Source organism: Nannospalax galili, unplaced genomic scaffold (assembly GCF_000622305.1).
Source record: "Nannospalax galili isolate Female #2095 unplaced genomic scaffold, S.galili_v1.0 scaffold95, whole genome shotgun sequence".
In the NCBI taxonomy this organism is placed as follows: Eukaryota; Metazoa; Chordata; class Mammalia; order Rodentia; family Spalacidae; genus Nannospalax; species Nannospalax galili.
In genome coordinates, this window is record NW_008342393.1 from 475,119 (window position 1) to 492,538 (window position 17,420).

The 17,420-nt window shown below is 49.8% G+C and overlaps 1 protein-coding gene across 3 annotated transcripts; it reads left to right on the forward strand.

Moving 5' to 3' along the window:
• The first annotated feature begins 220 nt into the window (after positions 1-220).
• Positions 221-17,171, forward strand: Cd300lg (CD300 molecule like family member g). Of its 3 annotated transcripts, XM_008838146.2 has the most exons (8): positions 221-337; positions 2,872-3,204; positions 5,552-5,671; positions 6,495-6,579; positions 8,154-8,266; positions 11,262-11,314; positions 13,711-13,830; positions 15,766-17,171. In XM_008838146.2, the coding sequence occupies exons 1-8, from the start codon at positions 295-297 to the stop codon at positions 15,874-15,876; spliced, it is 978 nt and encodes a 325-aa protein (XP_008836368.1). In that variant the 5' UTR covers positions 221-294; the 3' UTR covers positions 15,877-17,171. The 3 variants fall into 3 exon arrangements, with proteins under 3 accessions (XP_008836368.1, XP_029421995.1, XP_008836369.1); XM_029566135.1 differs by lacking the exon at positions 5,552-5,671 and having other exon boundaries at positions 2,866-3,204; XM_008838147.2 differs by lacking the exon at positions 5,552-5,671.
• Positions 17,172-17,420: the final 249 nt, after the last annotated feature.

The following is a 17,420-nucleotide window of genomic DNA, read 5'->3' on the forward strand; positions in this document are numbered from 1 at the left end:
CCCGAATTCGGTGGGCAGAGCGGCGGTGCACGGATCACAAGTTAAGGTTAGGCAGGGGCTGGAGTTTGGAGAAGCGCTTGCGTGGGTCTGCAGCCTTCGGGATCCAGCCACCAAGGAGCTCAGAACTAAGGGAAGGGCAGGGGTGCCTCGGAGGCTGGGCTGGCCGAGGTGACCTGCCTCCCGCCCCTCCCTTCCTCACCCCAGCCTGGCGCTTTTGCAGGAAGCTGAAGTCCTGCGTGGTCCAGAGGAGCTCGCAGTTGCCGGCATCTCCTCCCGCGGTGTCCAGCACCCACCATGCGGCTTCTGATCCTGCTGTGGGGCTACCTGGTGCTTCCAGGTGAGGGGATACGAGGTGGCAGGGGTGGAGGGGCGTGAGGGCGCCCCATAGGGCTGCGAAGAGCTCCTGAGCTAACGCCTGCTTCCTCCCAAGCTTTGAAGCCGCATGGGGGTTGGGGAGGAGGGGTAGTAAGGGAGATGGGGCATGCCTCGTCCCAGCCCACCCACCCGCAGCGCTGAGCCGGGCGCAGTTTTCTGACCTCAGAGCCAGGGATGCCCCCTGACCCCTAGGTTTTCAGCCGCTGTGTGACTCTGCAGGGGTGAAAAAATGAGAATTTCTCTGATCTCAAAAACACCCGTCCATTTGCCCTATTAATTCCGCAAACATTTGTTGAATTTCTACTATACTTGTTTTCCATCTTTTAGGAGTAGGCTCTCTCTCTCCTTGCACTGTGGGACCAAGGGATGAAACTCAAGTTTTTGCAAAAAGCGCTTTTACCTGCTGAGCCATCTCTCTAGCCCTCTCTTCTTCTTCTTCTTCTTTTTTTTTTTTTTCCTTTTTAATAGGAAGGAAGGATAGTTCATAGAGTATATACAAGAGCACAAAGCGCTGGACAGTAACTACAGCACCACCTTCAGAGAAGCTGTTTTTGCCTTCATTTTTTTGAGACAGGATCCCCCTGTAGCCCCAGCTGACCCGGAACTCACTATGTATATGCAGAACAGGCTGGCCTAGAACTCACAGAGATCTGCCTGCCTCTGCCCCTTGAGTGCTGCAATTAAAGGCATGTGCCAACAGGCCTAGCCTATGTTTTTTTTAGTTTTTTAAAGTTATTTATTTTTATTTTATGTGTATGAATGTATTGCCTGCATGTATGCAAGTGCACCCATATGGTACAGTGCCCACAGAGAACAGAAGAAGGTGTCAGATCCCCTGGAACTGGAGTTACAGATGGTTGTTAGCCACCGTGTAGGTGCTAAGAATCAAACCTAGGTCCTCTGCAAGAGCAGCCAGAGCTTTTAAATGCACAGCCATGTCTCCAGCCCCAGCCATGTTTTTCTTAATGTTACAGAAACTTATGATATGGCTCACACCTCTTTAAAAAATTATTTATTTATTTATTTATTTATTTATTTATTTAGTTGCCTATATGTAAAATCCCCATATGCAAGCAGTGCCCATGGAGGTCAGAAGAGGGTGTCGGATGCCCTGGAACTGGAGTTAAGGACAGCTTGTTAACTGCCATATGGGTGCTGGGAACCAAATCTGGCTCCTTTACAAGAGCAGCCAGTGCTCTTAACTGCTGAGCCATCTCTCCAGCACTAAAAATCTCATCTTGCTCTTTACCATGAAGTGGAGCTTGAGTTCTCATAGATCAAGAGGACCAAACCATACAACCTTTACTTTCAGAGATGCTGCAGACCTGGCACTGTGTAGGGCAGGCAGCTACACTGACTGCTGCCTAGAGCCCTCAGGCAGAGGAGGACCGCCAGAGAGCAGCTGGGGGCCAGGCCACCGGGCTTGGCCTTGTGGGTCGAGGCCAGAGGGGGCAGAGCACGGGAAGAGCACTTGAGGTGCAGGACCACAGGTGGATGTGGAATGGACCTCCTGGGGTGCAGAGCCCCCTGGGGTTCCAGATTGGATCTCATTTGGACATGTGGGGTGCGCCAGAACAGAGCTTCCTTTTTGAGTGTCAAAATCACACAGTGCAGCAAAAGGCAAAGGGTTTGACACATAGACGTGATAGGCGTGTTTGAGAAGGCGTGTTTGATCAAGGAAATGGTTCAAAAAACAATGCCATTTTGATATAGTTGATGAAAAGCCACTTATGCCTGGGAAGAATCCATATTTCTTGGGGCCTTTCCTTCATGAGGCAACGTTTGTCTACCGGGATGAGAATGTGACTCCTTGGGGCAGGATGATGTGAACTCAAATTGACATTCTGTCTCTTACTAGCAGTGCCATCTTGGACAAATCCATCACTTCCCTGAGCCCTCTTCCCTCACCAGGAAAGTCAGTCTTCAGCAATGTTAACTAGGGTTGTGAAGTGTAAAATTAAAATATATGTAATTTACCTGGTAAATAGTAGGTACTCAATATCATGCACATGCAGAGGTCAGTAGACAGCTCGTGGGAGTTGGTTCTCTTCTTCCATCATGTGGGTTCCAGGGATTGAACTCAGGTTGTCAGCCTTGATAGGCAAGCACCTTTAGCCCCTGAGTCACCCCACTAACCCAGCTCACACCTCTTAAATGCAATAGAATAGAACAGTATCATCCTTTATAGATGGGAAAAACCTAGAACGGTTAAGGAACTTGCCCAGGGTCACACAGCTACTAAATGCCAATACCAGGGTTCAAATCCCAGCTGTTTGAATCTAGAGCACCTGCACCACCCTGTCAATAAGTGGAAAGAGCAGCAGCTTTGCTCTAAGTTTCCCTCAAGGAAGGGAAAACCGTGCCTGGGTTTTACGGGACTGCCCCAGAAGATCTGAGCGGAAAGCTTTCCTTCCGCTAGGGGAAATGGAAACTTCTGGTCTTGGCCTCATACTTGGATCCAAGGAAATCCCATCTCCATTCCTGCTGTAGTTTCAGGTCATAAAGCTCTGAAAGGCCCAAAGGAGATCAGCGGATTTGAAGGTGACACTGTGACCCTACAGTGCACCTACGAGAAGACGCTGAAAGAACATCGGAAGTACTGGTGCCAGCAGGGTGGGATCCTAGTGTCCCGCTGCTCTGGCATCATCTACACAAGAGAAGACCAGGAGGTGACCGAGGGCAGGGTGTCCATCCGTGACAGCCCCCAGGATCTCTTGGTGACTGTGACCATGAGAGGCCTCACTCTGAAGGATGCTGGAAAGTACTGGTGCGGGGTCGACAGAGTGGGCTTCGATGAAGCTTTTGAGGTCTCGCTCATTGTCTTTCCAGGTAATGAATGTCTCTCCCCACTCCCTGAGTTCCAGAGGACATACAGGAGATGAGGGATGAGGGACAAATGGGAGGACCTCAGCCATGATCCAGTTTCTCCATTACAAAAGGGGGTGGTCCTGGTACCAGGCCTCTTGAGGACTTGAGAATCACTGGGGACAAGCTGAGTGTTGAGGGCAGCATCAGAGGGGCCTCAGTGTGCCTTCACTCCTGCTGCCCAAGCCCCTCACTAGTACCTCACAGAGCAGGATGGACAGGATGGAGCCATTATCTGTCATGGTTTTGGCTCAGATGTGTTGGGGAGGACTGCCATAGGGGGAGGACAAGATGACTGTCCAGGGGATAATGAAGGAACTGCACACAGCGATGCCCCGAAGGCCTCCTGAGACCAGGCCAACTGTGGCTGTAGCCCATACCCAGCCCTCAGTGTCCACCATGTCATGCTGGCCTTGCCATGCTGGTGGCCTCCACTTTTTGGACCTGGAGAGCTGAAGGGAAGGAAGCCCAGTCTCAGGTCAGTGAAGGCAAAGTAGGACTCTGTACCCCCATTTCACAGATATGGCACAAAGACTCCAAGCCACTCAAGTACTAGCAACAAGAAGTGGTGCAGACAGGATTCAAACCCAGATCACTGCTATCTTTGGCTCTGTTCTTTCCCTCTTCTGACCTGGGAGCCAGAACCCATCCCAAGCCCAGGTCCATCCTGATCTCTGCCATCTGTGGGTCTCTAGTGAAACTCAGGGAAATAAACTATCTGAACAATAACATTAAGCATCCATCAAATCCTCATGGATGGGACTGGCAGCATGGCTGGGGGTGCAGAGCACTTGCCTAGTGCTGCAGCAATAAATCAAACCTAGTGAATCTATTCTTTTATTTACAAGGTTCTCCAACCCTTTCCAGTTCTTATCAGTACACCATATTTTTTGCCTAATTGTAATGAGTGTTGTCTATTTCGGAGGCTCTCCTGTGTCTGTCCTTGCCCTCAGCTCTAGTCACTTCTCCGTGTATGATCCATGTGTTACTCTCCTCCTGTGTCACAGCCGGTTGGCCTCTGATGACAGTTTGTATTGCCAGTGAGGAAGACTGATGGCAAGGATATGCTGGTGGGTACCCTGAAGCCACTGGGGATACAAGTCTACAGTGTTTGCCAGTTTCTATGGTGGCAACACTTTTGCCATGGCCAGTTTCTAGCCACCAACCATTTAACAACCAGCTCACAGAATTCCTGAAAAGTTAACATGCAGCTCTCCTTGGCCATCATGAGCTTCCCTACAGCATACCACAGAATACAGAAAATCACGTATAATTTCTAGAAAAGTACAAACAAGACAAGCATACCCACTATCGCCTCTTTTACTCTTCATTGTCTGGAGGCCCTCGGAAATGGATAGAGACTTATAAATGCAGAAAGTTAAAAAAAAATATTTTTTATTTACTGAAGATTTTGTCACCTATTTAGAAAAATGTAAGAAAATGACAGTGTGTTAGAACAGAGACTAGAGAGCAAGGGGCAGCGTCCTGGCTGGCTGTGGTCAGAAAGGACTCCAGGGCATTGATGGCTGTGGGGAAGCCACACACAGAGAGGGGCTACCCACTCCACAGGTCTTTTACCTTTGAAACATTTCAGCCTTGTGGGAGACCCCACAAAGCTGCAACTGCAGTGGAATTGGGTACTATCTTCCCTGGAGGTGAGCACAGATTTGGGAGAACACAAGGAAAAGGGGGGAACTCCTCCATATTACTGGGGGTTGAGTTATGAGCTGATGCTGAAGGACAGGAAAAAAGGGCTTTAGGTGGAGATGGTAAGGAGAGGTCCCACATGTGGAGGAATAGGCACAGAGAAATAGAGGATAACCCTGAAGAGAGATCTATCTCTAAGAGGTAACCCTGACCATCTCTATGTGGCTCAGGTTCCACATGGGGAAAGATGTAACCCTGGCAAGATGGTTTGAACTTCGACTTTCAAAGGCCTGGAAAGACACACTAAACAAGTTGAATTTCAGTTCACAGGTGATTGGGAGCTATGAACTGTTCCCAAGCAAGAAGCAATAGGATTCAGGTGTGTCTTAGAAATGCAGGTATCCCTGCAAAGGGTAGCATGGAAGGAGCAGGCAAGGGACACACAAGGCCCAATCTAGTGAGAGGCCAAGTGAACAGCAGGTGGGAAAGACCTAGGGTCATCTGGGATCTGCCAGCTGTGGCCTCTGATTGGCTAGGAGGAGAGGGTGGTGCCACTCTGTGCTGAGTGTGGATGGGAGAAACTGCCTGCTGCTCCTGAGGAGGGACAGGCTGTTAGCCCAGTGGCTCGGACCTTCCCTGAGAGCAGCCTCTCCCTCTCCTATAGGAAAAGGGGACAGTCCCAGCACCACTGGTGCCTCCCCCTTCCCTTCCTTCCAGTTTCTTATTGCTACAACGTACCTGCAGCCCAGTGCAAAAGCCTGGCAAACTCAGCCCCCAGAATTGAGTGAGTCAATGGCTTTTATATCCCTTCCCCATTCCAGGAAGCAAACAGGGAGGGCCACCCAGGGTCCCCAATAGTCCCAGAAGCTAGAATGTCCGGTTGAGGAAGCAAAGATGGGGGGTGATGTGGCACTGGTTCAAAGTCACATGGGAAGTGGTTACAACTAACCCCAAAGCTTTCTCCAGGGTCTAGGGGTGAACCAAAAACACTGGCCTTGGCCCTGACCTCTGGACTCAACCCTGCCACCCTGCCTTGCTTGGCCTCTAGCAACTGAAGGAGACCAGGGCCTTACTGAGGCATAGGTGGCAGAGGCCTGTAATAGAGAGAGGAGAACCTACCCTTTGGTGAGAAAAGAGGTGACCACTGGCCAGGGCGGAAGGGAGAGGCAGGAATGTGTCTATGGAGTGGTGCTGGACAAGTGCCGGGGCACAGGATGTGACTGAACCTCCCTCCCACTGAGGAGCAGACTAACTATGCACAGATATGCCTGGCCCAGGGTCTCCTTAGAATGGCCTCACCTAGGCCTCAGCTTGCCTTTGGGGAATGCTGTGGTTGAGGATGTCTTGAGAGACCGGGAAGGCAAGGGTCAAGGGTGGACCCGCGGAGGCGGGGCTCCAGGGCCCCTGACCGTGCTGAGGCATTGCTTTTGCACTTGTAGCTTCTCCTGATCTCCCAACAGTCACCACAGCCAAGCAGGGGAAGACCGGGGTTGAAGCCCCTGTGTTCACCAGGGTGCTCCCAACCTGGTCCACAGGAACCTCCCCTCCCCCGGGAACCTCTCCACATGCAGGGAGCTCTCCTCACACAGTGACCTCTCCCCATTCAGGGAGCTCCCGCCCAATCATCTGGCTGCCCCCCATCTCGCCAAAGGGCTCCAGTGACGTCACCGGCAGCAGTGTCTCCAACCCCAGGTGAGTCCAGGGGACCCAAAGTCACCTTTTAGCCATCACTAAACCGTAATGACCCTATACTCTTTCTTCCAAGCAGACACTTTCTTTGTCATGGCCACGGTCTGTAGCTCAGAGGGCAAATTTCAGCCCTCATTTCCCTCACAAGGACCCTTGAGTAGTGCATATCATGAACCAGCAGCCCAGTTGCCATGGACACACAGGACCACCTGAGGTGAAGGGTCCATCCTAGTCCCACAACCCATCTCTCTCCCTGCTCTAGCCTTAGGGTCAGCCACCTCAGCATAGTAACTTTTGCCTATACACTTTGCCCTGAGCTCTTGTGCCACAAATAAAAACATGGAAACCCTTCACCAGCTTTTTTTCTTTACTCAACTGGTTCCCACGCTGAAGGAAAGATTCTGGGGTTACACCTGCTTTAGTTCCTGACCGGCAAGTCACTGCTAGCAGATTCAGACCCTGCTGAAACTGTCTTGTGGGGTGGGGTCCTTTGTAGCCCAGACAGGGCACACAGTGATGGGCTCTGGAACACTGGCCCCTGGTACCTTCTGACCTCCTTGGGAGACAGAGGACCTGAGTGGACCCAGAACACTGTCTATCAAACCAGTGCTGGTAACACTAACCTGTAGGTCAATGAGAGTATCCCCATTTCCTGCCAGATGTGGAGGTACAGGCCTGTAATTCTACCTACTTGGAAGATCATAAGTTCAAGGCCTGCTTAGGCTACAGAGAGAGTTCAAAGCCAGCCTAGGTAACCTTGAGAGACTTTGCCTCAAAATAAACAATAGGGCCCGAAAGATGGCCCAGCAGGTAAAGCACTTGCTTAAAGCCTAACAACCTGAGTTTGACCCCCCAGAACCCATGTAAAGGTAAAAGGAGAGAACAGACTCCTCTGTTGCCCTCTAACCTCTGCATGTGATCCATAGCATGAGCCCCTCTCAATCATACAAACACACAATGATAATAATAATATTTTTTAAAGGAGTAAAAGGGCTGGGAATAGCGCTCAGCGGCAGAGAATTGCACAGCTTGTTTGAGGCCCTGGGCTCAATCCCAGAACCCCAGTGTCTCCAGCATAACATGGAACCACTCCCACTTAGCAGCTAATGTGTGGTCAGGTACTGTTCTAAGCACTTTTTATTTTTGCAACAAGATTAGCCTCTGATTTCCTAGGTGGCCAAGGATGACCTAGAACTCCTGATCCTCCTGCCTCCATTTCCCAAGTGCAGGGATTACTGGTACCTGGCTTTGAACTAAGCATTTTAGATATCACAACCTGTTTTAGTCTCACAACCCTGCACTATAGAGGATGAAATTGGTGCCCTGGCTTGAATCACTTGCTCAAGGTCACCTGTCCATAAAATGTCAAAGCCAGGGTTTGAACCCAGGAAGCCTAGCTTCTGGATCTGAGCTAATTAAATACTACCTATTCAGGTATTGTGAATGTCCTGCCAGTCTTTGCCTGGTTGAATTGGATTCCAGGCTGGGGGATGGCTTTGTCAGCCTATGCCTGGGTTTCAAGGACATAGATGGCTTATCTGATGACAGCCAGCAGGCTCCTTCCATCTCTCCCCCAGTGTGTCCATCCCGATGGTCCGGATGCTGGCCCCTGTCCTGGTCCTCTTGTCACTTCTGCTGGCTGCAGGTCTGATTGCCTTCAGCAGTCACATGCTCCGGTGGAGAAACAAAGGTAAGCAATCAAGGCAGTGGAAAGAAGGTGGGAGGCACACAGACACCTGTGGTGCCTCATCAACCCTGGAAAGATCCGCAGGTCTCAGCAGTGAGATTCGGGCATCCACAACCCTGCTGTTTCTTTCTGAGAAAGTCACAAAGCAGCCAGCATTGAGAAGAGCAATCAAAAGAGGAGTGAAAGGGGTTGGAGAGATATCTCAGTGGTTAGAGCACTGGCTGCTCTTGCAGAGGACCCAGGTTTGAATCCCAGCACCCACATGGTGGCTAACAGCCATCCACAAGTCCAGTTCCAGGGAATCTGATACTCTCTTCTGACCTCCTCAGGCATTGCACAACATGGGTACACTTACATACACGTAGGCAATACACTCATGCACATAAAATAAAAATAAATAATTTTTTTAAATAAAAGAGGAGTGAGGGGCTGGAGAGATGGCTCGGCGGTTAAGAACACTGGTTGTTCTCGCAGAAGACCGGGGTTTGAATCCCAGCACCCACATAGCAGCTAACAACTGTCCATTAACTACAGTCCCAGGGGATCCGACAGCCTCTTCTGACCTCTGTGGGCATTGCACGACACGGGTGCACTTACCTACATGCAGGCAATACACGCATACACATAAAATAAAAATAATAATTTTTTTTTAAGTTTAAAAAAGCCAGGTGTGGTGGCGCACGCCTTTAATTCCAGCACCTGGGAGGCAGAGGCAGGTGGATCCTCTGTGATTTCAAGGCCAGCCTGGTCTACAGAGCGAGTTCCAGGCAACTGGACTACAGGGAGACCCTGTCTCAAAAAGAACAACAACAACAACAATAAAAAACGTTTAAAAAAAAAAAGAGGAGAGAGAGATTGAGGGGAGGGGGGTCCCAGCTCCTCCAGTCTAAGACTGGATGTGGTAGCACTTACCTTTAATCCCAGCACTTGGGAGGCAGACAGGAAGATCCTTGTGAGACTGAGGGCAGGCTGGTCTACATAGTGAGTTCCAGGCCATCCAGGGCTACGTATTAAGACCTATATGTATAAAAAATTATTCTCCTTTCAGCAGTTCCTGTTTGTCTGAGCTCATCAGTCATGTCTCTCCCTGTCAGTCCCAGCAAGTCCATGTCCAGCCACTCTGGACTGGCCAGGAGGATGCAGGGCTGAGCCCTTGAACCTAAGCAGTACAAATATTGTGTCCCTGCATCTGTTGCTGGGCCCTTAGTAGACCTGAGTTCAAATCCCAGTTCAATGCTTTTTAGCTATGTGACCTCAGGCAAGGCACCTAACGGCCCCAAGCCTCAATTTACTCAAGTGGCAGATACCTGTCAAACAAAAACAGAATACAAGCCACACATGTGACAGAACCAATATTAAAATATTAAGGAAAGTCTAGCATGGTAGTACAAGCCTGTGGACCCAGCTACTCAGGAGGCTGAGGCAGGAGGATCACTTGAGCCCAGGAATTTGAGACCAACCTGAGCAACATTGTCAGACCTCATCTCAAAGCAATAATAAAAATTGATGACATAGCCAAACGTGATGGCACATGCCTTTAATCCTAGCACTTGGGAGGCAGAGGCAGGCAGATTTCTGTGAGTTCGAGGCCAGCCTGGTCTATATAGCAAGTTCCAGACCAGCTGGGGCTACAGGGAGACCCTATCTCAAAAAATACCAAAAAAAATTGATAACCATAACTTACATCTTTTTTTCTTGGTGAGTGTTTAGAAGCTGGTATGATTTCAAGTGACCACATTCCAGTTCTGGGTGACATGTGTGGTTCCTAGCTTACTCGCTGGATGGCACAGACCAAGAGGATTAAGTGACATCGCGGTATTAAGAGCTAACAGGTGCCAGGCATGGCTCTGCAGCTCCTATTCATTTACCTCAATGCTGTGGGATACCCCCACTTTGTAGGGGAGGAAACAGAGGCACAGCATAGTTAAACAGCTTGCCCTGTGTTTGTAGACCTAGGAAGTAATGGGGCCAGGAAATGCCTGCAGCGGCCCTGGTGAAGGTGAGCCTGAGCCCAGCAGCAGATGCAGGCCCATAACATCTGTGCTGTGTAGATCAAGGGCCCAGCCCTGTATACTCCTGGACAGTCCCCCATACAAGGGGCCGGACCTGCAGCAACTGAACAGGAACTTGCTTGGACCAACCAGGAGAGATGTGATGGATGGGCTCAAACAAGTGAGAGGAACTGCTTCCCACCTCCTCTCTGTGTGACTCCCAGGAAGAAACCTCAGCTTTGCTCATGTCCTCGGGTCCCCTCAGGGGGGAAGTCCAGGAGGGAACACACAGGATCAGAGCATTCCTGGTCACAGCCTTAGCCACTTAGGCACCTTGCCTCTGGAATAGTGACTCCGTGGGGAGCAATAGTGCCACCCTCTGGTAGCCCGTTAGAAATGCAGAGTCTCTAGGTAACCTACTAAATTAGAACCTGAATTTTGGAAAAATCAGTCAGCCCTTGGTCAGTATAACAAATACCCGAGATGGTCAACCTGTACACAGAAAAAGTTTATCTTGGTTCATGGCTTTGGAGGTATCAGTTTATGTCAAATGGCCCAGTCCCTTTGGGCCTGTAAAAAGGTACATCATGATGAGAGCAAAATCACTTAGCTCATGACTAGGAAGTGAGGAGGGGACAGGGGTCCCACAGCCCCCCTTCAGAAAAAGACCTCCCTAGCCCCACCTCTTAAAGGTTTCCACTACCTCCCAAGAGTCCCAAGCTGGGGACAAAGGCTCCAATGGGACAGTTAAGATCCAAACTACAGCTGCCCCCTATTCGTGTTAAGGTTTGAGAAGTGAAATTTCCCCAGCCACTTTCTGGCTCGCATAGAGAATCTCAAAGGCCAGATCCTTGTCAAAGGGCTGAGCTAGACAGGGCTTCCTGCCCCCGGCCTGCCAGCTCCCTTTAGGAAGGAAGCCCTTATGCACAGGTACAAGGGCCCAGTGCATTCTCGGAACAGATTAAGATCCTCCTGGCCTAAAGGTGCTCCTTCTGGGTCTCTTTCAGCTTGGCTGGCCACAGAGACACAGAGGAACGAGAAGATCTACCTCCCAACCTCGGTAAGGAGAGAGAGAGAGGGAGACAAAGTCTGAGCTTGACACCCCTGGGACTGAGGTCAGACTCCTGGATCCACCTCTGTGTCTTCCTCCTGGCCTCTGGGTCTGAACCAGAGGCACGGCTTGCTTCTGGCACTGGAAGAGTCTATATGAATATCAGGACCAGCCTTTCAGGGTGTGAGCTGGACAGAGTGCCCATCATCAACCTTGTGTCCCAAGGAGTCATGTGAACATCTCTCCACCAGGTTCAGCACCCTATTTCCATCCCCTGTTCAGAATCAGAGGAGAGCCAGGCATAGTGGTTGGCATGTGCCTTTAATCCCAGCACTTGAGAGGCAGAGGCAGGCAGATCTTTGTGAGCTGGAGGTCAGCCTGGCCCCCATAGATGTACTCTCCCAGGCTCCAGTTTCAGCCCATCCTTCTAGGCATACAGCATACCAGAGTGCAAGAGCCCCTCAAACGTGATTCCAAAGTGCATTTACAAAAGCAACTGAGGCCCAGAGAGTATGAAGGTGTGGTCCAAGCTCACATACCAGGACTCAGATTTCTTAGAACACTGGTGGTTTCTGAGTCTTTGGTGGTTCTGAAACCATGCTAGTGTAGCTGCTCAGGGACCCAGTGGAGGGTGGCACTCTGGGGACCAGGGTCAGAGGAACAAGCAAATCCCTTTTCCCATCTTCCTGAACAGGAGAACCTGCCCAAGACTACTCTTCCCCACTTGAGGAAGAGAGCCACTTCCCAGGCCGATGTTTCCAGGGAGGAGGAAGGGCTGAAGAATTTTTTTTTATTTTATTCAGGAAATAAAAAACATACCTTGCCTTGCCTGATGGCCCCCCAGATCCATGCTATTTATTGAGGCATCTCTACTCCGATTCCCCCAAATATGGGGCCAGGAAAGGGAAGCTACCATTCCCTTCTTTCCTGGCGCCAGTGAGGACAAAAGACTCAGGCCCCATCCTCCAGGGACTTAGGAAGCAGCTACTGCTATCTCAGGAAGTGGGACAAGGCCAAAGGTGGCCAAGGGGAGTGAGGGAAAAGTCACAGAGGCAGAAGGAAAGCCACCACTGGCCGCAACCTGGATGTGCAGAGGGAGGAGCGGGTTGGGATCACCAGGAGAGGGCTGGGGTTCAGGAAGTCAGCTGCAGAGGGTGAAGCGTGGGTCTCCCACTCTTGGCTTGAATGCTTCCTGCCTGGGACACCTGCACTCCCCCTGCAGTGAACCGAGGGACACTGAGGGGCAGCCCCTTCAGGTGGAAAGATGGAACAGGGTACCCCAAAGGTCAAGGGCCAAGGCCTCCCGAACATGGCCAGTTGAGGTGTGGTTTTACTTGGTTTATTTCCCATTTGACTTTCCATAGTCTTCAGCAGAAGCCAGAAGAAAAACAGGTAAGGTTGGAAATTTCCTTTGCATACATTCAGGGCAAAGGGAAAGTGGAAGCTTGTCCTGCAAGTGAACCAAGGGAGCTGGACATGATGGCACACATCTGACATCCAGCCCTGGGAGGCTGAGGAGGAAGGATCACCAGTTCAAGGCCAGCCTAGGCTACACAAGACAGATGGGGGTATTGATTGAATCTGTGTAATTCCTATCCAGGCCATTATCCTATCCAGGACTCTGAAGGTGTTTCCATGCCCACAGCAACTCAGCCTGAGAGAGACAGAACTAAGCAAAAGTACCCAAGGTCTGTGAGGCTGCCACAGAGCCCTGTACTTCCACATTGAAACCCACGGGTCAGAGGAATGGAACCATATGCACTGCCCAAGGCTGGTCCCTCAGACTCCAGAAAAACATGGGACAGCTATGAACCAAATGTTTCCTGTGCTGTTTGTTATTTGGTGAATCTTTGAGGCCCATGAGGAAGAGCAGACAGCCTGTTTGTTCTCTCTGCTTTAAAGGATAGAAATAATATAATGAAAACAAACCATCCCAGAAGTTCTTATTTGTTGGGTGGTAAGTTGCTATGTGGGGACTGGAGATGTAGCTCACTTGGTAGAGTGCTTACCTAGTATGCATGAATCAAGACAGCATAACCCAGGGGCATGGTGGTGCAGACCTGTAATATCAGCCCTCAAGAAGTGGAGACAGGAGGATCAGAAGTTCAATGTCATCCTTAGCTACATAGCGAGTTCAAGAGCAGTATAGGATACATGAGACAGTCTCAAAAAAAAATAGATGTTATCTGAATGTTTATTATAACCCTAAAGGGGAAATGTCCCCCCCCATTTTATAGCTAAAGAAACTGAGAGTTACTAGCTTTCCAAGGTCATGCCGAGGTACAGGAAATGGTCAAATCACCCTGGAACGGTGTCCTTCCCCTCTTTCTTCCCTGGCTTGACTCCAGACCATCTCTTCTGCCAAGAACAGGCTGTTCTGAGTTCTGAACAAGTCTCTCTTACAGAAACTGGGGAATGGCTGGGTCTCTGAAGATGCCAGGATCAACCTTGTAGCATCCCCCGGACCTCTTGGAAGCCCCAAGCTCTCTGCTGGACCCTTTGCTGAGATCCAGTACCGCAGCCAGGTGTGGACAGAGGGACTCTGGAAGCATGCTGCCTGACTCCACGGGACAATGGGGAGTGGGAAGGGAAGGCTATTTTTTTCAGCATCCTCTCTTCAGAATCCAAACTTCTCCATCTGTTCATCTACCCTGTCAAAGCCATAGGCCTAAACTAGTTCACACAGGCTCTTTAACTTCACATTCTCTTTTCCTCTATCCAGACAATTCTATCATAGCTTATTGGGAGTCAATTTAAACAGCTCTCAACTGAGCCAAGCACTGTGGTATATGCTTGTGATCCCATCACTTAGGAGTTTGGGGCACAAGGGTAGAGAGTGTGAAGCCAGCCTACAAAGTGGGACCCTGTCTCAAATAAACAAAACAAACAAACAAAAAACACAGATGGTCAGTGAGATGGCTCAGCAGGCAAAGACACTTGCCTCCCAAGCCTGGAGACCTGTGCTCAATCCCCAGAACCCAGTTAAAGATGGAAGGAGAGAACCAACTCCATCCACAAAGTTGTCCTTTGACCTCCATGCTTGTGTTGAGTGGCAGGTGCTCCTGCACATACATGTACACACACAATAATAAATAAATCAGAGCTCTGGGCAGGCAAGATTCCTCCAACAATGGCCAGAGGTCATGGGGTACTTCTTTCTGAGAAGGGGGTTAGAAAGGAAGCATATGGACTAGAAATACACTCAGCAGGTAAAGTGTTTGCTGTGCAAGCATGAGCACCTGAATTCAGATCCCCAGAACCTTTTTTTTTTTAATTGACAATTAGGGACTGGAGAGATTGTTCAGCAGTTAAAAGCACTGGCTGCTCTTGCAGAGGACCTGAGATGGGTTCTCAGCACATGGCAGCTAACAATCATCTGTAACTCCAGTTCTAGGGGATCTGATGCCCTCTTTTGGCTTCCATGGGCATTGCACACACATGATGCATTTCCATGCATGCAGGCAAAACACTCCTACACATAAGTATAATTTAAAAATTGTTCTTAATTTAAAATTTTAAAAAGCAGACACTCAGGGCATAGAGGGGCAGATCCCAGAGCTCGCTGGCCAGTCTAATTAAATCATTGTGCTTCAGGTTCAGTGAAAGACCCTGTCTCAAAAAATAAGGTGGACAAGCCGGGCATGGTGGCGCACACCTTTAATCCCAGCACTCGGGAGGCAGAGACAGGTAGATCTCTGTGAGTTCAAGGCCAGCCTGCTCTACATAGTGAGTTCCAGGACAGCTGGGGCTACAGGGAGACCCTGTCTCAAAAAGACAAAAAAAAAAAAAAAAAAAGGTGGACAGCCATCAAGGAAGATACTCGATGTCAACTCTGACCTCAATACACACGCTTGCATACCCAACACGAGTATATACATACACTACATATACATATGGGGGGGGTGGAGAAAGTGCTCAAAGCCTGGGGTCTGCCTGGGCTAGTTGCACACACCTTTAATACCAGCACTCAGGCTGTAGAGGTAGGCAGAGATCTATGAGTCTGAGGCCAGCCTGGTCTACATAGTAAGTTCCAGGTCAGCCAGTGCTACATAGTAAAGCCCCATCTCAAAAAATAAATAGGGGCTGGAGAAATGGCTCAGCAGTTAGGACCACTGGCTGCTTTTGCAGAGGACCTGGGTTCAGTTCCCAGCACCCACATGGCAGCTAAGAACTATCCATAATTCCAGTTCCCCGGGGATCCAATGCCCTCTTCTGGCTTCCACAGGCATTGCACATCTACGTTACACTTACACACATGCAGGCAAAATACTCATATGGGTAAAATAAAAATAAATTTTAAAATTAAAAAAAAAAATAAATAATCAATTAGTAAAAGGAAAATGCAAAAATGAGTTTAAGACTCTTAGTGTGCTATGTACAATTCTACTGACATGATAGTAAGCTATATCTGTACCCCCACCGCCAGGCTCTGCTTTTCAACTTCACTGTCATCTCTCTAGACTACAGAGGAAGAAGCAGCTCCTTCCCAGGATTCCGAGGACGACATGGTGGCCACACCTCCTCTGATGTCTTCAGAGGAACTGGGCTTCTCCGAGTTCATCTCTGTGTAATGGCAGAACGTCCCGTGTCTGGGTACCATGAAGCAGAACATTAGGTCTCAGAAGCTTCTGCTGCCGGCTTGGAGTCCTTCTGCTCATTCGCCAGGGCTCTGTCTACCCTCCTCATCTCCCTTCCTGCATGTCCCGGAATGGCCAAGAAGTGTCTGTGGGCCCTGGAGCCCCGGGTAGGGATTCAGTTCCAGATAGAAGCTGGGACCTCCCCAGCATGTTCCAATCCTGAGGTAGAGTGCACAGCCGTGGACCTTTGCCAGGGCCAGGTAGGGCTCAGCAAATGTGAACTGAGTTTGTGTGGGCTCCAGGAAATCCTGGGTGCAACAGCTTTGCCTCTCTCGCCCTGCAGACCCCACCTTCTCCTCCCTCCAATTCTGCACTGGGTGCTGGCGAGGAGGCCACAGGTGCGTCTGTGAACCACCTGCATCCCAACCCTTCAGGAAACTAACTAAAATGGGAGTCCTGAGTCTCCTTAGAACCCACACAAAACATCTCTGGCCAGGGCCCAGGACTCGGCAGTGCTACCAAGTGGTCCAGGGATTCCTATACTTGGGCTCGGTGAACCTTCAGCCTCTTCCCAGCCTAAAGAATCGACCTTCTTTCCGGTGGGGTCTCCCACATGCTCCCTAGAGAAGCCACTCTGTCCAGGACACTACGATCCCAGAAGGAGCTTCCTGGGACCTTTCTGGTCAGGCACACATTGGGGCTAGCAGGGAATGGCTTGTCTTTCTACCTCCCCCCCCACACACACACCCTCCCATCCCAACCCTGCATTCCCAGCTTTAGAAAAGTGCTGGAGAAAAGCTCAGTTTCTTCCCTGTCCTGAAGGAGTTCCTACTCCACAGGTTTTGGAATCTGGGGTAGAGGGGTCGTGGTAGGAAACCAGAGTGCAAGTGGGAGGGAGGGGAGAGGAAAAACTTGAAGATGATCCTGAGTTCAGACCTCCTGGGAGAGAAAAAGACAGACTAGCTGAACTACTTTATTTTCCTTTTCTACTTTGTTTTGAAAAATGAAAGGGGTGGAGGGGGGCTCAGTTTATGAAACTTAGACTAGGAGGAAACAAAGAAGGGGAAAGGTCATGTATAATCTTACTATGCCCTGCAGACAACCCTGATTGCTTTTTGCTGGATTTCCCTTATCTTTTTCCTCTTTTATTAATGCTTGTTTTGCAGAGGGATTATCCTGGGTGTGAACTCTGCACACCGCTCTTCCCACTTCAGTATCACATCATAAGATTGTTCTGTGTTTTACAAGCCTTTTACAATAAATCGTTTATCAGCTGCATAATATTTCAGCATTATTGGTGTGCCTCCATTCATCGAACTGGTTCTCTATCACTAGCCGTTTAATTTGCACGGTGAATCTTTGCACAGCCTTTTTACTGCCACTGGAGCTCCCTGGAAGGATTTGCATGTGTGGAAATGCCTGGCCGGAAGGAAGAGAACTTTTTTTATTCATTTCCTCTCTCTCTCTCTCTCTCTCTCTCTCTCTCTCTCTCTCTCTCTCTCTATAGCTGCTGGCTCATCTCTGGACTTTAATGTCCA